General features: G+C 45.0%; 1 protein-coding gene across 2 annotated transcripts in view; it reads right to left on the bottom strand.

Annotated features, from left to right (window-relative positions):
- Nucleotides 1-24,834, bottom strand: part of mcu (mitochondrial calcium uniporter) — a 132,373-nt gene that overhangs the window by 17,386 nt on the left and 90,153 nt on the right. The window contains exons 2-3 of one of the 2 annotated variants that reach the window (XM_078428459.1): nucleotides 13,529-13,601; nucleotides 1,205-1,375 (exon numbers count right to left, since the gene is read on the bottom strand). In XM_078428459.1, coding sequence (XP_078284585.1) covers nucleotides 1,205-1,375; nucleotides 13,529-13,601 — 244 coding nt within the window. The remainder of the gene's footprint in view (nucleotides 1-1,204; nucleotides 1,376-13,528; nucleotides 13,602-24,834) is intronic. The other variant, XM_078428458.1, reaches the window with a different exon arrangement.

The following is a 24,834-nucleotide window of genomic DNA, read 5'->3' as shown; positions in this document are numbered from 1 at the left end:
TGAAGGAGAGTACAAAGAACCAGGGACTCAGTCGTTTTAACCAGATTAACTACAGATCTCGCCATAAGAATTACTGGGCTTTCCAACATTGTCGTGGATTTGTTGAAGTATTCTAATCAATACTCCAACACCACATTAGAATCCGCGTTCATAACTCACAGCAGCTTGAACAGCAAGCTTAGACTCTGACAGAGAAATCTCCCCTTGCCTTGTCCTCAGAAGAGAGCTTAAACCTTGCCTTCAGCTTCTAATATTATTATTCTAATAATTGATGACTTTCATAGAAACATGGAAAATAGGTGCAGGAGGAGGCCATTCGGCCCTTCGAGCCAGCACCGCCATTCATTGCGATCATGGCTGATCATCCACAATCAATAACCCGTGCCTGCCTTCTCCCCATATCCCTTGATTCCGCTAGCCCCTAGAGCTCTATCTATAATTTCAAAATAATTTTTTGTTAAGATAATCAGCCAAATTTCTTTCATTCACAAATTTGAATCTTTTTTCCCCTCCAATGCTCCACCTTCTGTCTATTTCCCATTCCTAATATTGAAACGTTTTGCTAACATGAGAGGCTTGTTGGCTTTAGAGACATCTCTCCCACCGTCAAAGTCGCCTGGACTGCTGCAAAATAATTAACAAGGGGAAAGAGACTTTCACGCTTCCATTCCAAACTTCACTTCCATACTTTAACATTTTTTTTGTGGCAAGATTAAGTGAGGGTACTGTTCTTTCAAACACTACCTTTAATTGAGGTGCTTAGTTCTAATTTTCGTGCAGTTTAAAAGATGCAGTATGGTCTTTAATTCAGTAACGATTGAAGAGGGTGACACGGAGGCACAGCAGTGGAGTTTCAGCCTAACCGCGCATGCAGCGCCAGAGACCCGGGTTCGATCTCGACTACCGGTGCTATCTGTATGGAGTTTGTACGTTCTCCCCATGACCACATGGATTTTTTTTCCTGAGATCTTCGGTTTCCTCCCACACTCCAAAGACGTACAGGTTTATAGGTTAATTGGCTTGGTACAAGTGTAAATTGACCCCAGTGTGTGTAGGATAGTGTTAATATGCGGGGATCGCTGGTCGGCGCGGTCTCGGTGGGCCGAAGGGCCTGTTTCCGCGCAGTATCTCTAAACTAAACTAAATAAACAAAACTATTCCAGTACACTGCGTGCAGGTTCAGCTCCCAAGGCTGGTGATGTACCTGGAGTGTAGATGGCGACTCGGTCAATGCCCTTATCCTCCGCCTGTAGCTGTTTCAGGAAAATCCCAACAGAGTCCGAGATGGGCCGCAGGGTAAACTGGCAACGCTCTCGTCGTGACGGTAGATTCAGAGAGAGAACGGGTAACCCGTTTTGGTAGGCGACGGATACATCTGCAGAGAGAGGGAAAAGGAAAATGGTAAGAATCGGCCGCAATGAACTTCAATGGAAGGAGTAGAAAACACATTCGACCCTTAAGCCTAGACTGCTCGCAATAAGATCTGAACTTTTACCTCAACATTATTTTCCCATCTGCTCCCCAAATTTATTGGTTCCTGTGTCAGGCATAAATTTATCAATCTGTTGTCAATGCAATCAATAAATGATTCTCATCAGCCCGTCCTGGGTAGAGAATTCCAAACATTCACCACCCTCTGGCGAAATGTTTCCTTGCTTCACTCCTAAAAGGCCGACCATTTATTATAAATCATCATGACCCCAGCTCAGGTGAAATCCTGTTATGCACATGAGGAATATTGTACACTTCAATCCGGTTTCTGTGCTGGAAAGCTTGAAGACTGTGGGTTAAAGAGGTTACCTCCCATTCTTCTGGAGAATAGAGGTCTGACTGACTCAATCTATCCTCATATAATAATAATAATAATAATGCATTTTATTTATATAGCGCTTTTCATATACTCAAAGACGCTTTACAGAGATTTAGAGAACATAGGGAAATGAATAAATAGATAAATAAGTAAATAAATAAACGAACAGAGAAAGGAGACAGAAGGTGAGGTGACCTTCAGTGGTTGAAGGCAGTACTGAACAGGTGAGACTTCAGCGATGTTTTGAATGTGGTGAGTGTGGAGGAGTCTCTAATAGTTTGGGGTAGTGAGTTCCATAGGGTGGGAGCAGCGATGGAGAAAGCCCTGTCCCCCCAGGATCTGAAGCACCTGCCATTCCAGGAACCGGTCTGGTGAATCTTCACTGTGCTCTAACTTTGCAAGTATATTTTCTTTTAAGGACCGAGACGAGGAATAATTTCTTTACTCAAAGGGAGGGTAGATGGGAGTGTGCGAATGTTTAGAATAGTCTATCCAGTAATGGTTGAGGAAGGTCAGTCATTCATGGCATTCAAAGCAGAGATGGGCAGGGCTCCAAAATTGGACCCAACACTCCATGTTTGTCTCACCAAGGCCCTGGATAACTGTAGCATGACATCTTTACTCTGGTACTTGGATCCTCCAGCACCTCCCTCAATGCCTGCTACATTTGTAGGCCAGCCTTCAGTAACTGGTTTACAACAGGCAGCTCCCTCTAAATATGAACACTTCCAAACCTCTCACCATTAAAAAAAAGTTTTTTTTTTTCCTTACTGATGCAAATAACCTTGCATTTTTTCTACATGTATTCCATCTATCAGATTGTTGGCCATTCATCATGTGCACAACCTCTTCATCACTTGTGTAGCTAGGAACTGCACATGCTGTTTTAAACTAAAGGTACACACACAAAATGCTGGATTAACTCAGCAGGACAGGCAGCACCTCTGGATAGAAGGAATGTAGGAAGGAAATGTAGATGCTGGTTTAAACAGTAGGAAGTAACTGCAGATGTTGCTTTAAACTGTAGGAAGTAACTGCAGATGTTGCTTTAAACTGTAGGAAAGAACTGCAAATGCTGGTTTAAACAGTAGCAAGGAACTGCAGATGTTGGTTTAAACTGAAGGATGGGTCTGAAGAAGGGTCTCGACCCGGAACATTACCCATTCCTTTATCCAGAGATGCTGCCCGTCCTACTGAGTTACTCCAGCATTTTGTGTCTATCTTCTCTTCATCATTTGTATTCCTACTTAGTTCAAGTCATCAACAAATCACACATTTGTGTTTCTCGGCCACACTGTTGAAACAGTCCCTGAATATTAGCATCCCGGCATCGAACCCGGTACTATCCCGACCAAGCACAGCCTGTCAACCCGAGATGGATATCAGGAGTAACTTGTTGGTTGGGCTTTACTTCACTAGATTTTGTTGTACTTCGTGGTCCTTTGTTGAGACTCTGGATGGACCACAAGTACATGTGTGTAAAAGGTTACAATGCTGGAGCTCAACTCCAGGCTGTTTATTCCGTGGCCACCTGGAACCAGAGTGACCACCTAATCACACCAATCTCTTATATACACATTACTACACAGGCAAACAAAGTAGTCCTTGGGATACAACAAAGTAGTCCCAGCAATATCACAACAGATTTACTTCACTAAACAGCACTGACCACAAGGGCATTTATAACAATCCAACAGTTTAATGATTACCAGTCTTGATACAGTCAGTTTTCTCCTCAGGTTCACTTGAATTTCCTGCGAGACGCGGTGGGATCTGAACATGATTTTCCAAATCAACGGTCTAGTTTTCTCCCACATCCAAAACACCTGAGGGTTTTGCAATATAATTGCCCCGAACGTAGGAAATGGATGAGAAAGTGATATAATGCTAGTGTGAACGGGTGATCGATGGTCAGCGTGGACTCGGTGGACTCAAGAGCCTGTTCCATGCTGTATCGCTAAACTAAAATGGACCAGACATCTGGATTCGAGGCCAGCAACATAATCAGGAAGCTGGTGCTTTCAAAACCACTCCACAATTAGTACATCTGTCAAGATCACTCTTCTTCAAGGTGGCATCTCCTTGAACACATTTTTGATTCCCTGCCCTAATACCACCTCGGCATTACGAACTTATTTTTTGCTTTATTGAAAACAACTTACAAATTGAAGTTACAGCTGTTACACAGGACTGTGTATGCCTCGCAGTGGCTGGGCTTGTAAGCATATTACAATAAATTGCATATTAAAACAATACAAGCGGTTACCCATCCTCTGATCTCACAGCAAGTGGCTGAAACACAGCCAGTTGGAGCAACAAACTGCGTATAGAGACAGATGGCAGCCCGACAGTCCAGCCTAGTCAAGCATGTCAAAGATGCCCGTTCGCTCAAAGCCATTTCCAGAAGACAGAGTGCATGCCAATGTCCACATCGGCACAGATACGCAGGTGGTGCCTGAAGTCCCATCGGGTACAGGTCTTGAGCAAAGTCTCCTTCCACTTGACAGGTAACTGGCCACATTCCCAAACTCTGCTTCTCAACGCATCTCCCATTTGAAAAGTATCAAGTACCTCGGATAAAGCAAACACACAGCGGCACCCTGGCCATGCTTCAAGCAGCAGCTAAAAGCCAATGCTGTCCACCTGCTCATGGTGGAACATAATACTGTTAGCAGATTTACACCCATGAGGGAAAAGGGGGGGGGGAGGAGAGGGAGAGAGAGAGGGGGGGAGAGGGGGGAGAGAGGGGGGGGAGAGAGGGGGAGAGAGAGGGAGAAGAGGGGAGAGAGGGGGAGAGAGGGGAGAGAGGGGGAGAGAGGAGGGGGAGAGAGGAGGGGGAGAGAGGAGGGGGAGAGAGGAGGGGGAGAGAGGAGGGGGAGAGAGGAGGGGGAGAGAGGAGGGGGAGAGAGGAGGGGGAGAGAGGAGGGAGAGAGAGGAGGGGGAGAGAGGAGGGGGAGAGAGGAGGGGGAGAGAGGAGGGGGAGAGAGGAGGGGGAGAGAGGAGGGGGAGAAAAAAGGGAAACAGCCAGACAGCGAGGTGGGGGAGGTTTCAAGGCAGTGATGGATAGTGGGGGAGGTGGATAGATGGACAGAGAGGAATAAAACAGAAACAGTAACAGTAAGAGACGTAACAGACAATAAAAAAGTAAAGGAATGAAAGAAGCTCCAAGTGCCTGGTTGGATCACTGCCAACATCAATCACATGACAAACCCACTGAGGAGCAGCGTTCAAAGTCAAGTGGATAAAAATGCCTCAAACTGTACAAGTTTCAGCATCACTGACAACCCACCATTCAAATTATGTTTCATCTGGTATTCCATGAAGCATAATATTAATTGGGATTATTCTGCTAATGTGGTACGACAGGGCTAATGCACTAGTGCTGACTGCTGGTAGAGTAGTTTGAAGATTCAAGATTCAATTTAATTGTCACGTGTACCAATTAAGGTACAGTGAAATTTCAGTTATCATACAGCCATACTAAGTAAAAAGCAACAAGACACACAGCCACATAAAATAAAATTTAACATAAACATCCACCACAGCGGATTCCACATTCCTCATTGCGATGGACGGTAATAAAGTTCAATCATCTCCCTCTTTGTTCACCCGCGGTCGGGGCTGTTGAACCGTCCGCGGTCGCCGCTGCCGATGGTCCGAGGCCCTCACGTTGGGATGATCGAAACTCCGACGTCGGGAGGGTTGAAACACTCTCCGCGGCATTGGATCTCCCGAGTCGGCCTCCTCTTACCAGAGACCGCGGGCTTCACGGTGTTAAAGTCCGCAGGCCCCGCGGTTGGAGCTCTCCACAGTCGATCCTCGGCAAAGGATCGCAAGCTCCACGATTTAGATTTTAGATTTAGAGATACAGCGTGGAAAAAGGCCCTTTGGCCCAGCGAGTCCGCGCCGCCCAGCGATCCCTGCACACTAACACTATCCTACACACACTAGGGACAATTTTTACATTTACCCAGTCAATTAACCTACAAACCTGTACATCTTTGGAGTGTGGGAGGAAACCGAAGATCTCGGAGAAAACCCACGCAGGTCACGGGGAGAACGTACAAACTCCGTACAGACGGCGCCCGTAGTCAGGATCGAACCCGAGTCTCCAGCGCAGCATTCACTGTAAGGCAGCAACCCTATCGCTGCGCCACCGTGCACGATGTTAAAGTCCGCGCAGCGTCCGCGGGTTGGAGCGCCGGGCTGGTCCCCAGGAACGGCCGCACCACTCCACGGTGTTAGGCCGCAGTGGGGACGGAGATATGACACGGAGAAAGATATCATCCCCATCGAGGTAAGAGAAAAAAAGTTTCACCCAATTCCCCTCCTCCCCACATAAAACAAACCAAGAAACACAAAAACATATTTTAACACATATTTAAAATAATTAAAAAACAGTAGAAAGGACAGTGTTGGCGAGGCAGCCGGTGCTGGTGGTGGCCACTGGTACAGTTCATGTACTGGCTCATGAGACTCCAGCTGGTCAGTGCTTCCCACATTGTCACAAGGTGGTGGGAGGGCAGTCCTCGTTCAGAGGTTAAACCTGCAGCACAACCTGCTGCCCCACAGCACTGAAACATACAGAATACAAAATACAAAAGGCCTGGATAGAGTGGATGTGGAGAGGATGTTTCCACTAGTGGGAAAGTCTTGGACTAGAGGTCATAGCCTTAGAATTAAAGGATGTTCCTTTAGGAAGGCGATGAGGAGAAATTTCTTTAGTCAGAGGGTGGTGAATCTGTTGAATTCTTTGCCACAGAAGACGGTGGAGGACAAGTCAGTGGATATTTTTAGGCAGAGATAGATTTTTGATTAGTGCAGGTGTCAGACGATATAGGGAGAAGGCCGGGGAACGAGGTTAGGAGGGATAGATCAGCCATGATTGAATGGTGTAGGCATGATGGGCTGAATGGCCTAATTCTACTCCTATCACTTATGACAGCGTTCGATCCTGACCTCGGATGCTGTCTGTGTGGTGTTTGCACGTTCTCCCCATGATCACGTGGGTTTCCTCCGGGTTTCTCCCACATCCCAAAGACATGGGTTAGTTATAGACAATAGACAATAGGTGCAGGAGGCCATTCGGCCCTTCGAGCCAGCACCGCCATTCAATGTGATCATGGCTGATCATTCTCAATCAGTACCCCGTTCCTGCCTTCTCCCCATACCCCCTGACTCCGCTATCCTTAAGAGCTCTATCTAGCTCTCTCTTGAATGCATTCAGAGAATTGGCCTCCACTGCCTTCTGAGGCAGAGAATTCCACAGATTTACAACTCTCTAACTGAAAAAGTTTTTTCCTCATCTCAGTTCCAGTTGGCCTACCCCTTATTCTTAAACTGTGGCCCCTTGTTCTGGACTCCCCCAACATTGGGAACATGTTTCCTGCCTCTAACGTGTCCAACCCCTTAATAATCTTATAGTTGCTGTAAATCAGGAGTAGATGAGAATGTGGGATAACGCAGAACTAGTGTGAACGGGTGATCGATGATCAGCATGGATTTGGTGGGCCGAAGGGCCCATTTCCACACTGTATCTTTCCAACAACCAACCCTATCCAGGTAACGTTGCAAAGTCACTGATTCACGTCTTATCAAAACTGTCCCTTCAGCCCACCGTGTCTGTCCCAACCAACAAACACTCATTTACAGTAATCCTATTGCATTCTCCTTACATTCCTTTCAACTCACTTCTGGTTCTTCCGCGGATGTACTATTTACAGTGGCCAACTAACCTTCTACTCCACACGTTCTTGACGCAAGAGGAAGCAGTGGAACCCAGGGAAAGCCACACAGAAACAGCGCGAAAGAGCAGACTCCAAAGGCAGCTCCCGGGGACTGGTTGGACCTGTGTTGCTGGTGCTGTGAGGAGGCAGCTCTATCATCTACACCCCACTCATGAGCCTCAGAGTTTCAAGGGTTCAAGGGATATGGGGAGAAAGCAAGAACGGGGTACTGATTTTGGATGATCAGCCATGATCATTATGAATGACGGTGCTGGTTCGAAGGGCCGATTGGCCTACTCCTGCACCTATTTTCTGTGTTTACTAGCACAGTATAATCCCTGCTTAGATTTTATGAAGAAAATTTCAATATTATTATCTTTCTTCCATTATTCCTGACTGACGAATCTCTCAACAAAACCAATCTATCCATGAACGTTTGGGATTTGGGAAATCTGATGAATTTAATGAATTCATCTCTTTCCACTGGAGGCCTGAGGAGAGATGAACATGAAAACCATAGGAGTTATGGTTCAACACACAAATCAATGGGATTACAAGCTTCAAATTTTTACATCATCTCTTTTGGCCACAAAAACATTTAAAATGCTCAAGAAAATAATTCCTCTTTGTGGAACTCTTCCCATGTAAGGTCAAAGCTTCAGCAACTCCAAAAAACCTTCCAAATCCCATTTCTGCCATCAGCTTAAACACCAGTTCATCCAAAATTACCATGGCAAAGAGAAACAAGTGGGAATATCCTCAAGACTGCAGACAACACGGAATGGAGGCCATTCAGGGAGGGAATTTCTTTAGTCAGAGGGTGGTGAATCTGTGGAATTCATTGCCACTGTGGAGGCCAAGTCAATGGATATTTTTAAGGCAGAGTAGATAGATTCTTGATTAGTGCGGGTGTCAGAGGTTACAGGGAGAAGGCAAGAGAATGGGGTTAGGAGGGATAGATAGATCAGCCATGGTGGAGTAGACTTGATGGACCGTATGGCCTAATTCTGCCTCTATCACATAAACATACAAGAATGCAAAATAACGTTTTTCACTGTATCTTGGTGCACGTAACAATAATAAACCAATACTGATAATATTGAACAATTGTCAGTGCATCAATTGTGGACGAGACTTCCACATTTCTATCACCTTCTCACAAAGGTCCCCAACTTCACTCTCTAAACTTTTGGCTATGCCATCTGGTCTGAAACATCCTAATCCATACAAACAGTTTCTCTCTCATCTATCACGTATCCCTTGATAGCATGAAAGCAATCAGATTATCAATGGCCTTCTAAATTCCACGTAGTACTATCCAAACTTATTAAATTGCTTAACCCTTGGAGTCCAGTATCAATGCGGCAAGTCTATATCCCCTTCCCTACGAGGGCAATATTTTCCATGCCCTGGTACGATCACCAGAACTTCTCAACATAAGGCTGAACAGGGCACCCCAGGTAGAGACGGAACAGGGATTTTTGAGGTTGTCCTTCCTTGATATTCCAGTACTCTGGATACGAAGGGAGGCACTTGGAATAAATCCTGCACCAGTCGGTGAGATCTTAACAACCTGCACACTAATCCCAAATCCCTTTGAGCCGCAGCCTCCTATAGTTACAGGCCACTGAAACAAGCCAACAACTGGGCAAGGGAAGGTTGCAAGAGAACCCAGGTACAGTTCAATGTAAATATTGTAGCTTTGATGGCATATGACAGATGGCGACTAAATAAACTGAGATATGAATAGAAACACAGTTCTCTTTGAAGGCAACACAAAACTGACAAATCAGGAGGAAAATAAATATTTTTTCAGTTCCCCCAACAACTTCTAAAGCAGGAAACTAATTATCTTCAGTTCCTTCTGTACATACACCTGGTAAATTGATGTGAAAGGATTGCTAAGAAAATACTACGCAAATAATTTATTCCCCCCCCCCACACAGTTTTCAATGAAAAGGGCTTGCTTGGCTCTTTGTCACACCTAACACAGATTCCCCATGCAGACAAATATTAACTTTGCATCACACATTTAACATTATAAAAATATTCCAAGATGGTTCATTAGAACATTAAGAGAGCAGAAACAAGGAACTAGAGATGCTAGTTTACAAAAAAAAAGACAAAGTGCTGGATTAACTCAGCAAGTCAGGCAGCATCTATGGCAGTGGTGTCCAAACTTTTTTCAAAGAGGGCCAGATTTGACAATGTGAAAATACCCAAGGGCCAATGGCCCCTTTAACTAATGCCCCCCCCCCCTCCCCGGACCTCGCGTCTGACAATCCGCGGATCGGGCAGCGTTGAACGCCGGGAGGTGTAGTCGCCGTCGCCTCTCCCACTCGGGGGGGGATGCGGCACCCGCCCGACTGACGGGAGCGCCTGCCAATGAGCGTGCGGGGTGAGGAGAGCTCAGCTGCTGCTCTCCCGTTCCCCCCCCCCCCCCGGGCGGGCAGCGCTGACCGCCGGGAGGTGTAGTCGCCCTCTCCCCTCCCCTCCCACTACCTTCATTCTGTTAGACAGTGCTGGCGGGCCATAAATAATACATTTTAAGACGGAAGCTGCGGGCCGTATAAATTCTGACCTCGGGCCGCGATTGGCCCCCGGGCCGCACTTTGGACATGTCTGATCTATGGAGAACATTGATAGGTGACGTTTTAAGTCTGAAGAAGGGTCCCGATCTGTAATATCACCTATCTATAGCCTCCAAAAATGCTGCCTGACCCAGAGTTAGTTTAGATTAGCTTATTTATTAGTTTAGTGTATCGTTATGTGTACTGAGGTACAGTGAAACGTTTTTTTTGTTGCATGCTATCAATTCAGCAGAAGACAGTACATGATTACAATCAATCCGTCCACAGTGTACAGATACAGGATTAAACGGAATAACGTTTAGTGAAAGATAAAGTCCAGTAAAGTCCGATTACAGATAGTTGAAGTGTTTCCAATGAGGTAGATGGTAGGTCAGGACTGCTCTCTAGTTGGTGATAGGATGGTTCGGTTGCCTGATAGGTTACTCCAGCAATTTGCATCTTTTTCGCGAGAACATTCACAAATTAACCCCCCAATACAAAGTACGAGTGCCGATAACCAACATTAAACAATTAAAGACAATGGGTTTAAAGAACCACCTTAAAAAAGGGAGAAGGAATTCCAGTTTAAGCGAAGACGGCGGGAAGGCTGAAGGGGGTGGAATAATGGGAAAAGGGAATACTCCAGGAACCAGAGGTGTACAAGCTGACTGTAGATTATCACCACGTTATTGGGACAGAAAACACTCAGAGATGGATCTAAATGATGGCAAAGACGAGAGTTGGATCTTATTAAGAAGGGTCTCGACCCGAAACGTCACCCATTCCTTCTCTCCAGAGATGCTGCCCGTCTCACTGAGTTACTACAGCTTTTTGTGTCTATCTTCGATTTAAACCAGCATCTGCAATTCCTTCCTACACGTGGGATCTTATTGCCAGGGTTAGAATGTAGATTGAGAGAGCGTCATACGGCTATCTTTCCTCATTGCCTCATGGTCCAAAGTCAAGAGGGCAGACCATTCAACTTAGCTAGTGAGAGATATTGTAAGGGATTATATAAGCCATGTGTAAATGACTTTAAATCACAATAAAAAACACAAAATTGTGGAACCACTCAGAAGGTCTAGCAGCATCCATGGAAAGAAAAAAAACGTTAATGTTTTGGGTCCATTAGGTCTGGGACCCAAAATATCACCCCTTCTCTTTCCACAGTCTGAGTGTTTCCAGCATTCTCAGTTTTAATATAATGCACTTCATGGTTTGCATTTTATTTAAAAGCAATTTGAAAATATTATTCCGGATTTCTTCAGAACAAGTGCCTCATTATCACTCCTGGCTAAAATCAAAAGACACTGAACAAGACTTCAGAGTGTCTTCAAGTATTAATGCCATTTAGATATGCAGATTTTAGGAGCCATCATTTTTTTTCTTCCTTTGTGCATTTATTTCCAGGTGTCTCAATGTCAACATTATTGCATTATTCACAATAACTAGAACAACAGCATCAAACATGTCACTTGGGTTAACATGACACTACAATCCAACAGCATGAACACTGAATTCTCCAATTTTAACTAATTCCCACACCCCCCCTCTTGAGTTTAGTTTATTGTCACGTGTACCGAGCGAGGTACAATGAAAAGCTTTTGTTGTGTGCTAACCAGCGGAAAGACGACTCATGATCACAATCGAGCCATCCATTGTACAGATACATCAGAAAGGGAATAACGTGAATAACATTTAGTGCAAGATAACGTCCAGTGAAGTCCAATCAAACATAGTCAGAGGGTCTCCAATGAGGCAGATAGTAGCTCAGGACTGCTCTATAGTTGGTAGGATGGTTCGATGGTTCTTCTTCTCTCCCACCCAATACACTTTTTGATATTTGACTCTGCATTAAAATTTGATAAGCAAGTCAACGCTGTGGTAAAAGCCAGCTTCTTCCAACTTCGAACCATAGCTAAAATCAAACCTTTCCTCCAATTCGACGACACAGAAAAAAATCATTCACGCTTTCATTTCCTCCCGCCTAGACTACTGCAACTCCCTATACACTGGGATCAGCCAATCTTCCCTGTCCCGCCTGCAACTGGTCCAAAACGCCGCAGCGAGACTCCTGACGGGTACCCGTAAAAGGGACCACATCACCCCGATTCTGGCCTCTCTCCACTGGCTCCCTGTACGGTACAGAATCAACTTCAAGCTCCTTCTATTCACGTATAAAGCCCTAAATGGACACTCCCCCCCCTACATCAAAAATCTTCTAACCCCCCTCTCTAACTCCAGGTCCCTCAGGTCGGCCGACTTGGGGCTACTCACTATCCCGCGGTCTAGGCTTAAGCTCAGGGGTGACCTCGCTTTTGCGGTTGCAGCTCCTAGACTGTGGAACAGCATCCCTCTCCCCATCAGAACTGCCCCCTCCATCGACTCCTTTAAGTCCAGGCTCAAAACCTATTTCTACTCCCTAGCGTTTGAGGCTCATTGAGGAGGCGCTGTGAACTGTTTGCATGCTACTGTATGTTTCATTTTTTTTTCCATTGGATCCTAATCAGATGTACAGCACTTTGGTCAACGTGGGTTGTTTTTAAATGTGCTATACAAATAAAATTGACTTGACTTGACTTTTCTTTCCACTCTTCCCACACTCAGCATCCAGCTCGTTTCCCCTCCTCCACCTGCTCATCTTGCACCACCTACCTTCACCCCTCACCATTCCCTTCAGCCAAGGAGCACTACCTCTGGTTTTGCTCCCTGATCAGATTCCATCATTTGCATGCTTTAGTCTTCCCCACCTCCAGCCTTGGTCTCTATGTCCACTATCTCTCTCCCGACTGACATCTGCTCTGTCAACTTCTCCTCACCTCAATCCACCCATCACTTGCAAGCTCTTGTCCCAACCTTTTCCCTCACCTATCTCCCCTCCATCAGTCTGGAGAAGCATCTCTATCTCGATATGTCTTTTATCCTTTTCCCTCCACAGTTGCTGCCTGGCCCACCGAGTTCCTCCAGCAGTTTGTTATTTGTTATACTTTATAGCAGCTGCATTTTTTTTAATGGGGCCCATGTAATTAAACACTCCCACCACTGGAGGTGCTGTATAACTAATGGCGAGAGAGGGTAATTACTTTGCATCAGTGTTTAGTACAAATTGTAAGTGAACCATTTGATTTTTTAAAAATTAATGTACATCTTTGAATGAAGTCTGTACTCTCAGTTTACCTTCTAACGCTGCCAAGGCATGGTGATGCTTCAGTTCATGCTACCTGTTAAGCTCTTGGGATACTGTATCTTCCTACATGAAATGGTGTTGTGTAATTCTGTGTTGTCGATCTGTCTGAGCAGTTTCCTGAATTGGCGTTAGGCAGGTTTGCCTCTACTTGCGCTAGTCACACGAACAATCCCAGGGGATCGTTCAAGAAACGAGATTGCGGCCCGTATTCACAAGAGATGTTGGTGCTACTCACCGCCAGCAGGCAGAGGGGTACCGGAGCAGTATAACACACGCTGACTATTCCACACTGGAAACCTCTGGCACACCTGCAAATCAAGCAAAGGAGTTTTAGTGTGACAGAGATTCGGTACAATGAACACACCCCCATAGAAAAGGAACAGTCACTGCAACAACACTGGACCCACAAGGCAGAACTCCCAAATGCACAGGTGAATGACTTGGTGCACCAAAGATCGTAGCCCACGCATATAGAGAGCGTTGCCATCCAAATCTCCAGCCCTGTCAAATCTCCATGCCTGGCTTCAGCAGACCATGTAGTTCAACCTGGACCCCTTAAAAATGTAGCCCATAAATCTGATCGTTAAAGAGTAAAGTGCCATTGGAAGAGGGTGTCGAGGAGAAAATGTTCTTTCGAAAAGTTAATGCTGTGGCCAGTTATGGCCGTCATTTAGACAATAGACAATAGATGCAGGAGGAGGCCATTCGGCCCTTCGAGCCAGCTCCGCCTTTCAATGTGATCATGGCTGATCATTCTCAATCAGTACCCCGTTCCTGCCTTCTCCCCATACCCCCTGACTCCGCTATCCTTAAGAGCTCTATCCATTTGATCTCTCCTGCTTTTGACCAGCTTACACACCTTCCTTTCATACCCCTCACCACCCTGCCCCACTTCCTCGCATCTTACATTTTATTATTAAAGCTCCAACATTATACCAGTTCTGATTAAAGATGATCAACTTGAAAAGCTAATGGTTTCTTTATTTCAGAAACATTATATACAGAATGTAAACTTTGAAGTACGCGAACGAGATTTGAGCTGTGGTGATGTGATTAAATAAAGTTATTTTGTTGAATAAATATTCCTAGACAGATATAGCAGGGGATACATTGCCACCATTACATAGAAACATAGAAAATAGGTGCAGGAGTAGGCCATTCGGCCCTTCGAGCCTGCATCGCCATTCAATATGATCATGGCTGATCATCCAACTCAGTATCCCGTACCTGCCTTCTCTCCATACCCCCTGATCCCTTTAGCCACAAGGGCCACATCTAACTCCCTCTTAAATATAGCCAATGAACTGGCCTCAACTACCTTCTGTGGCAGAGAATTCCACAGATTCACCACTCTCTGTGTGAAAAAAAACTTTCTCATCTCGGTCCTAAAAGACTTCCCCCCTTATCCTTAAACTGTGACCCCTTGTTCTGGACTTCCCCAACATCGGGAACAATCTTCCTGCATCTAGCCTGTCCAACCCCTTAAGAATTTTGTAAGTTTCTATAAGATCCCCCCTCAATCTTTTAAAATTCCAGCGAGTACAAGCCGAGTCTATCCAGTCTTTCTTCATATGAGATGGAAGCTGATGGGGACCATGGCAACCCGTTCAGAGTGTAGAGGTACAGGATAAAAGGTACAACGTTTAGTGCAAGGTAAAATCCAGCAGAATCTAATTAAAGATAGTTTGAAGGTCTCCAATGGGGTAGATGGGAGGTCAAGCCCACTCTCTAGTTTCTGAGAAGATGGTTCAGTTGCCTGATTACAGCTGGGAAGAGAGACACAAAATGCTGGAGCACAACAAGGGTTTTACCGGGGCAAGTCTATCGTGCAGAGATTACCTCCCCAAGAGAGCTGTGGAGGCTAGTTTCTTCAGTATCATCAAGATTAAGAGCAATAGACTTGAGATTGAAGGCAGGGAAGGATTGCTGGTGATGCAAAAGAGCAGATCAGCCAGGATCTTACTGAAGTGCAGAGCAGGCACGAGGGACTGAACTGTCCACTCTTGCTACCATTTCTCATGTTCCAATGCAGAACATGGGCAGCCAATTAGTGCACAGCAAGCTCCATAAACCAAGAAAATGACTGGCCATTAAATCAGTTTGAGGAATAATTGCTGAGATCATTTAATAAATATGAAAATCTCAAGCGATTTTCTAACACCCGCACAAGGTTAATTTTGCCAATCTAAATCTTGATCTTGAAGGGCAGGACTCCTCTGCAAAATACTGCAATTCAAAGTGCATTAATTGGAATATGATTCAAAAACTCCTTCAGTGCTGAGATATGTAAAATTATAGAACTTTACCCTGGTGATGAACTCCAATGTGATGGCAGACTACTTAATTTTTTAATCTATAAAAGATTTGGAGTATGAATAATTTCACATTCAAGAATACCTACTAGAGGGACCAAACGTTTTTGATTAATTTCAAGTGAATTAATTCACTTTTACTGACTTCATCAAGCAGAAACACAACATGCATTTCTACAGCATGTAACATAATTGCACGACATTCCTATATTCCCATAGTCATTAGCTAGTTACCAACGAAATTAGTTACCAGCGTTGCCAGAAGATGCAATGGACAGAGTAGATGTGGAGAAGATGTTTCCACCAGTGGGAGAGCCTATGACCAGTGGTCATAACCTCAGAATTAAAGTACATTCCTTTAGGAAGGAGATGAGGAGGAATTTGTTCAGTCAGAGGGTGATGAATCTGTGGAATTCATTACCAGATGGCTGTGGAGGCCAAGTTAATGGATATTTTTAAGATAGAGATAAATTCTTGATTTGCGCCGGTGTTAGGGGTTATGGGACAAAGTCAGGAGAATGGGTTTAAGAGGGCATGATAGATCAGCCATGATTGAATGGCGGAGTAGACTCGATGGGCCAAATGGCCCAATTCTGCTCCTATCACTTATGAACATGCATACACAGCTGGCAAACAGCTGCAGAGAAATTTTAAACTGGAGGTCAAATCCAAATAACAAAGTTGCACACGGCGGACGATAAACATGCCAGGTTGCGTTGCGGTCAGGTGGGAATCAGGCATGGACCTCACCCGGACAGTAATGAAAAGGGGCCCCAAAGCAGAATCCATAAAAATCAGAAAGCGGCTGGCACTTATTTGTTTGCAAGCAGCAACTGAATCATCTTTTAAAGTCCACGAGCTGTTCCCAATTACTGCTATAAATACATCACCGGAGTCCATCATCATTAAGCAATGACACAAGAAATGTGGTGGAGGAGGAGTGAGGTCAGTTGGCTAATCACTCTACATATTAATGTATTTTGCAATATCCTTCCCAATATTGTCTTCCTAATTACTTTCAATACACAACATCCACTCCTACCTGTCTCCTCAAAGGCCCAAATGCCCCCAGTTTATCCCAAATCTATATCCAAGAAATCTTATGACAAGCTGTGCTCGATTTCTGCATCGTCTCCAGAGCTTGAAAGACATTTTGGGCATGTACTTTGACAACTCCCAACACTGCTACCTCTGCCGTCTAGGTGGGCAAGGATACGAATCAGAATGCTCTCACTGCCAAACAGCGGCAGCATGGTGGCGCAGCAGTAGAGTTGCTGCCTCTGACTATGGGAGTTTGTACGTTCTCTCTGCGGGTTTTCTCCGGGTGCTCCGGTTTCCTCCCACATTCCAAAGGCGTACAGGTTTTTTAGGTTAATTGGCTTCTGTAAACTTGGTAAATTATCCCTAGTGAATGTAGGATAGTGTTAAGAGTGCGGAGACTGCTGGTCGCCACGGACAGTGGGCCAAAGGGTCTGTTTCTGCACTGTATCTCTAAACTAAACTAAGTCTCACACCACCTGGATTTGAAAATAAATCACCTTTCCCTTATCAGCACTACTTCAAAATCCTGGAACTCTCTTTCTAAATGCCGTGGCAATAACTTCTGCACAGAAATAGCAGCAGATTAGCAAGATAGCTCAACTACGCAAGGGCATACAGGGATTTTAAATCAATTACTGGCCCAACTAACAACACCCACATCACACCAATGAATCTTAAATCAACATAAACAGAACACGTGGATAGCGTATTTAACAAAAATTATAGTATAAAGACAGAAAAATAATGGAGATTCTTTTGACTGCTTTTCACAAGGCACTCAGTCTGAAAATTGGATGAATGCCAACACGTGGCAACAATCTCCATTTGCCATGGGCTTTGCTTTTCAATGGTGGAGCCAATTCCAATCCATGGAGCTGCCACATTTCCTGCAAAATGGTCTCCCAGAGTTGAACGCATTCCTGCTAATGCTTGAACATGTTCTGCCTCCCATCCACCAAAGAGCAAACATGTTGAATGCTCCCATTTTGGTTGGTTTCATACATTCACAAGTGATAGGAGCAGAATTAAGCCATTCTGCCCCCATCATCTGTACTCCACCAATCATGGGTGATCTATCTCTCCGTCTCAACCCAATTCTACCGCGTTCTCCCCATAACCCCCGACATCCGTACTAATCAAGAATCTGTTTTAGATTCTCTCTTAAAAATATCCATTGACTTGGCCTCTACAGCCTTCCGTGGCAATGAATTCCACAGATTCACCACCCTCTGACGAAAGATATTCCTCCTTATCTCATTCCTATAGGTACGTCCTTTTATTCTGTGGCTATGACCTCTGGTCCTAGACTCTCCCACTAGTGGAAACATCTTCTCTCCACAGTCCTTCAAGGAATTTGAGAGCAACCTGTGGAGGAAAAGTGAGTAAATTATATCCTCCATGTCCCCCAAAGAATAACACAGTGTTGGAGTATCTCAGCGGGTCAGGCACCATCCCTGGAGAACACGGATAAGCAATGTTTCAGGTCAGGACACTTCTTTAGACTGATGGTGGATGGGGGAAGAATGTTGGAAGATAGATGGTGGTGGGATAAAGCTCCATTTGACTCGCAACATAGCAGTGCTCATAAATTGCCCCATTAATTTCTTTTGAAATAACAATTCATATGAAAGGTTCCCAATCTGAAATGCTAAACATTTCTCTTTCTATGGATACTGCCTGACCTGCTGGATTTTTCCAGCAATTTCTCTTGTTCATTTCAGATTTCTACTATTTGCAGCTCTTTTTCGATTTTTGCTTCACTGGCAGTCAAGCACATTGAGATGTTCTGAAAGGAACATGTAAAGAGGCAACAGTGCAGGAAATCTCTCTCATTTATCTCGTTTCTCAGAAGAGAACGAGGACATGAATCTTCTAAAATCAAAGTTCTGTAGTATTGGGATCTCATGTACATCAGTCTGACACAGTGAATTCACAATGCGGCTTACTGCATTTTAGGAAGTCAATAGACAATAGACAATAGGTGCAGGAGTAGGCCATTCGGCCCTTCAAGCCAGCACCGCCATTCAATATGATCATGGCTGATCATTCTCAATCAGTACCCCGTTCCTGCCTTCTCCCCATACCCCCTGACTCCACTATCCTTAAGAGCTCTATCTAGCTCTCTCTTGAATGTATTCAGAGAATTGGCCTCCGCTGCCCTCTGAGGCAGAGAATCCCACAGATTCACAACTCTCTGACTGAAAAAGTTTTTCCTCATCTCTGTTCTAAATGGCCTACCCCTTATTCTTAAACTGTGGCCCCTGGTTCTGGACTCCCCCAACATTGGGAACATGTTTAATCTCGGATCATAGTTCACCAAGAGTCTAATCTATTGGTGGAAAGCTTGAAGTTCCAAATGACAAGTTCAATTTGCTCCCCATTTGTGACTATTGTTTCAAAAACAACAGAAAATGCATTTGATCAGATCGCAACACCCAGTTGATGTACCAAGCACTAAAGCTGACATTTGGTACAATGCAGCTGCTAGGTGCAATGGTACAATGCGGCACGGTAGCGCAGCGGTAGAGTTGCTGCTTTACAGCGAATGCAGCGCCGGAGATTCAGGTTCGATCCTGACTACGGGTGCTGCACTGTAAGGAGTTTGTACGTTCTCCCCGTGACCTGCGTGGGTTTTCTCCGAGATCTTCGGTTTCCTCCCACACTCCAAAGACGTACAGGTATGTAGGTTAATTGGCTGGGTAAATGTAAAATGTAAAAATTGTCCCTAGTGGGTGTAGGATAGTGTTAATGTACGGGGATCACTGGGCGGCACGGACTTGGAGGGCCGAAAAGGCCTGTTTCCGGCTGTATATATATGATATGATATGATAATGCCATTGCTTGCATCTACCAAAGCAAGCATTGCACTCCACCAATCAACAAGAGACATCCCAGCAGTGGGCTGGCACTAATGTCGTAAAGGCCCACATTATTTATCAATACAATGCAGTGACCCATCACATCAACCTATTGATAGGTAGAAAGCTTGCAAGAGATGCATTCATCCCAGTCGGCTCAGTTTAAATTTTTGTTTAATTACACCACGTTGAAAATAAAAATCCTGTTCTCCCAACAGGCACAGTGGCGCAGCGGTAGAATCGTTGCCTTACAGCGCCGGAGACCCGGGTTCAATCCTGACTACGGGTGCTGTCTTTGCGGAGTTTGTACGGTCTTCACGTGACCTGCGTGGGTTTTCTCCGGGATCTCCCACACTCCAAAGACATACAGGTTTGTAGGTTTTTTTGCCTTGGTAAAATTGTAAATTGTCCCTAGTGTATGTAGGATGGTGTTAGCGTGCAGAGATCGCTTGCCAGCGCGGACTCGGTGGGCTGAATGTTTAGAGATATATAATTTCCGCGCTGTATCTCAAAACTGAACTAAACCAAACCAATGTCATAGTTCATTTTTTTAGCTCAATTCCACTTTTCTGCCAGTTGCCCCCCCACCCCCCTATTATTTTCACCCCCCACATGTTATTTTCCAAACTTTTAGTAACAAGAGCTCTCTGGTAGTGAGAATCTCAGACATTCAGAACCCTACTGGCCAGGGATTTTCTCACTGCTGTTGTAACTTCCCAGTCCATTATCACGATGTTGTGTTGTTACTTGCGAGCAAAGGCAAATTCCTTGTATGTATACATACTTGGCCAATAAAAAAAATATTCAATTCAATTCAATTATTCAATCTGCCAGGGTCCACCTTGCTCAAGACCACACTGACCCCCAAGGTCAAACACGATCCAAAACAATATACAGCTCTTGTTAATATCGGAGGATCAAGCCTCCGTATCCCAAACATTGTGCTAATTAATTTCATGGTGATCAGGGGAATGGATAAATGAAACGATGCAATCCTTTGAGAGGCATAACGCACACTCTGTAGGTCATTCACCAGGTCTTCAGCAAAGGCAAATATAATGTCCTTCATTCCCACTTCAAATTGGCAAACTTCAAATCTGCAACAAATTTCCAAAGGGATCTCAGGGGTAGGACTGACATGAGCACTTCAGCAGATATCTGAGGAAGTACGGTAAATGTCAGAGGAGGCACCTTTCGAGAATTGTTAAAACAATTTATATTGCTTGGCTAGACACTAAAAATCTCCAGAGAATCTTCTGACTGGGAGAACTCCACGACCCAGTGATTCCACGCCTGCATTCATCCCTTAATCTGCACAGTAACCAATCTTTCTATTCGTTGGATCATTCGGTTCACCATTTTGTTGATGTGAAAGATACAATGCTTCCAAAGTTATTAATTAGTGGTTAAGTACTATGAGTCATTCAAAGCTATGAAAGCACTGCCTCTTTCTTGTTGCTACCTGCAAATGAGGCCATTTATCAACTCAGCTCAGTCTTTATTCTTTCCCCAACAAAAGCCGCCTTACTTGAGTTGCTTCAATAATTCCACCCAGCTGGCCAGGTACACCTGTCCCTTTACCTCCCCCCTCAACTCCATCAAAGGGCCCAAACATTCTTTCCAGGTGAGACAGAGGTTCACCTGCACCTCCTCCAACCTCATCTATTGCATCCGCTGCTCTAGATGTCAACTTATCTATATCGGCGAAACCAAGCGCAGGCTCGGCGATCGCTTCGCTGAACACCTGCGCTCGGTCCGCATTAACGCAACTGATCTCCCGGTGGCCCAGCACTTTAACTCCCCCTCCCATTCCCAGTCTGACCTCTCTGTCATGGGCCTCCTCCAGTGCCATGGTGAGGCCCGCCGGAAGTTGGAGGAGCAGCACCTCATATTTCGCCTGGGCAGTTTGCGGCCCGGTGGTATGAACGTCGACTTCTCCAACTTCAGATAGCTCCTCTGTCCCTCCCTTCCCCTCCTCCTTCCCAGATCTCCCTCTATCTTCCTGTCTCCACCTATATCCTTCCTTTGTCCCACCCCCGACATCAGTCTGAAGAAGGGTCTCGACCCGAAACGTCACCCATTCCTTCTCTCCCGAGATGCTGCCTGACCTGCTGAGTTACTCCAGCATTTTGTGAATAAATCGATTTGTACCAGCATCTGCAGTTATTTTCTTATACATATGGCCAGGTACATTAATCTGCAGAAAGTTAATGCATTTGGAAGCATTCCTCCTGCCATCAGCCATGACAGTAGATCAGAAGCATTGAAGGAGGCAAGACCATTCAGCCCAGCAAGTATGGCCTAGTATGGATCACATCTCTCATCTGCCAAACACCGTTACCTCTCATTGACAATGTGCTCCGCCTTTCTTTAAACAGAAGGATAGTGTAGTTAACTAATTAAAACTTAGCTCCGGAAATAAAAAATAAGGAGACACAAGGAACTGCAGATGCTGGAATCGTGAGCAGAACAGAGAGCGCTGGAGTAACTCAGCATGTCAGGCAGCGTCTTGGAAGAGATTAGATAGGCAATGTTTTGGGTTGCGACCCTTCTTCAAATAAGGATGTAGTCCTGTGTTGCCGCTTCATCGCACCTCGATTTTAGATGCATCTGGTGCTGTTCCTGACGCACCATTCCGCATTCCTCTTTCAACCTGGGTTAACAACACAGCTTAACAGCAATGGTGGTGAGGGATATGCTGGGCCATAAGGTCATTCACTGTGATGGTGTCCATTCACTGATGAAGATGATCCACAGTGTCGAGGGGCCTGTTTCATATCATATCATATCATATCATATCATATCATATCATATATATACAGCCGGAAACAGGCCTTTTCGGCCCACCAAGTCCGTGCCGCCCAGCGATCCCCGCACATTAACACTATCCTACACCCACTAGGGACAATTTTTACATTTACCCAGCCAATTAACCTACATACCTGTACGTCTTTGGAGTGTGGGAGGAAACCGAAGATCTCGGAGAAAACCCACGCAGGTCACGGGGAGAACGTACAAACTCCTTACAGTGCAGCACCCGTAGTCAGGATCGAACCTGAGTCTCCGGCGCTGCATTCGCTGTAAAGCATCTTTCCACGCTGTAAGACTCTTTGACTCTATGGTAATGACCTATTGTGAAGATATTTAATAGTCAACCACATTGCTACCTTAAACTCTCAATTCTCTGGATAGATGAGAGAAGAATTTTCCAATTTTATTACCCAAACTTTTTGTTGCCCCTCTCATTTTGAGGGTGGGATAGAGGATGTATAAAGGTTTATGTAGGGTTTTTTTTTTAAATGCAGAGACTGTTTTTTTTTTAACTGGTTGTCAGTCCAGATTTCTTTGCATCATCTGATCAATGATCCCCTTCTCATGTTAGAAAGCAAAACAGTTTTTTTTCCCTGAGAAAAAGAACCAAAGAATGAATATAATCTTCCAAATATAGCGTTGTCTGCCTTCAATGAAAATCTCAAAAAAATAATAAAAGGTGATGAATAACAGCCCTCATTTGAAACATGTAGGAAAGAACTGCAGATGCTGGTTTAAATCGAAGGTAGACACAAAATGCTGGAGTAACTCAGCGAGAAGGAATGGTCTGAAGAAGTGTCTTGACTGGAAATGTCACCCATTCTCTCCAAAGATGCTATCTGTCCCACTGAGTTACTCCAGCATTTTGTGTCTCCCTTCATTTGAAACACATGGGGCTGATAGCAGTAGGGCGCAACAGCAAAGTAAATAGTTGAGAACTATCTCCAACCACACAAACCCACAGCGCAAAACTTCAGAACGTTGCTAGGATACCCCAGTCAAATGCAAGCACTGTTGCCAGTGCAAAGATTTGCGATCACCAGGGAACCCCTGTGACTCATGGTGTAAAAATGGTCTGATTTGACAAGTAAACAGAATCTGAACCGCTCCCAGTGAAGCTGGATGGAAAATTCCTTCCATCAGGAAACCCTCTGAAAACATCAAACCACTAAGAAACTGGCTCAACAATCATCCCCGCCTACAAATCCTGCCACCTCCTTTTGCTGTGAATGGTTCTATTTAAAGAGTGAATGTGGATAGTCTAACTGGTTTCCGTATCAGATGCCCGAAGTACCCCAACATTCTTTCAGGTATATCCTGTGCGATTCTATCAAGCTTCTTAGTCTAGGAAACTACACTACGAGTCATGCATCATCCAGACTTGGAAATATATTGCTCACCCTTCCCCTCCACAGCGTCCAAATCTTGAAACTTCTTATCCAACGATCCTTCACCCGAAGAACTGGAGTGATTCACGAGGTGAACTCAGCTCCATCTTCTTAAGGTCAGCCGGGGGTGGACAATAAATACTGGCCTTCTTAGTAATAACCAGACCCTCAAGATGAATAAACAATTCATCAGAGCACAAACGAGACTAAAATGGAGTCTCCACCATTCAAGTGGGGAAATATACTCTTAGGTGAAGATTGAGGTAGGAAGGAGAACAGAAGCACAAGGGAGTGAGCATGTGAGTGTGATGTGAAATAATCAAAGACACTGGAAGCCAGCACATATATCGTCATATCATATATATACAGCGCGGAAACAGGCCTTTTCGGCCCACCAAGTCCGCGCCGCCCAGCGATCCCCGCACACTAACACTATTAACACTATCCTACACACTAGGGACAATTTTTACATTTACCCAGCCAATTTACCTACATACCTGTACGTCTTTGGAGTGTGGGAGGAAACCGAAGATCTCGGAGAAAACCCACGCAGGTCATGGGGAGAACGTACAAACTCCTTACAGTACAGCACCCGTAGTCAGGATCGAACCTGAGTCTCCGGCGCTGCATTCGCTGTAAAGCAGCAACTCTACCGCTGCGCTACCGTGCAGCCCTATCAAGTGGTTATGTGAAGCCCGCAAAATAGGCTCACTGCTTTCAAGAGGATGTGGTGATTGTCTAATTCACTTTACCTACCGCAAACACTGCATGCAAGTAGACATGTATGCATGCTTCCGTTAGTTGGTCATTCACCAGAAACATGGGTCCTACTCTCCTCAGCATAAATATCATATAACCCTCCCGCAGGGGAGCTTGACTTTAAAGTCAAGGTAGCTTGATGGTGATAGTTACAGAGAGATATAGACAAAAGACAATAGGTGCAGGAGTAGGCCATTCGACCCTTTGAGCCAGCACCACCATTCAATGTGATCATGGCTGACCATTCCCAATCAGTACCCCGTTCTTGCCTTCTCCCCATACCCCCTGTCTTCGCTATCCTTAAGAGCTCTATCTAGCTCTCTCTTGAATGCATTCAGAGAATTCGCCTCCACTGCCTTCTGAGGCAGAGAA

This window comes from Rhinoraja longicauda, chromosome 35 (genome assembly GCF_053455715.1).
Source record: "Rhinoraja longicauda isolate Sanriku21f chromosome 35, sRhiLon1.1, whole genome shotgun sequence".
Classification (NCBI taxonomy): domain Eukaryota; kingdom Metazoa; phylum Chordata; class Chondrichthyes; order Rajiformes; family Arhynchobatidae; genus Rhinoraja; species Rhinoraja longicauda.
This window is presented reverse-complemented; position numbering and strand designations above follow the sequence as displayed.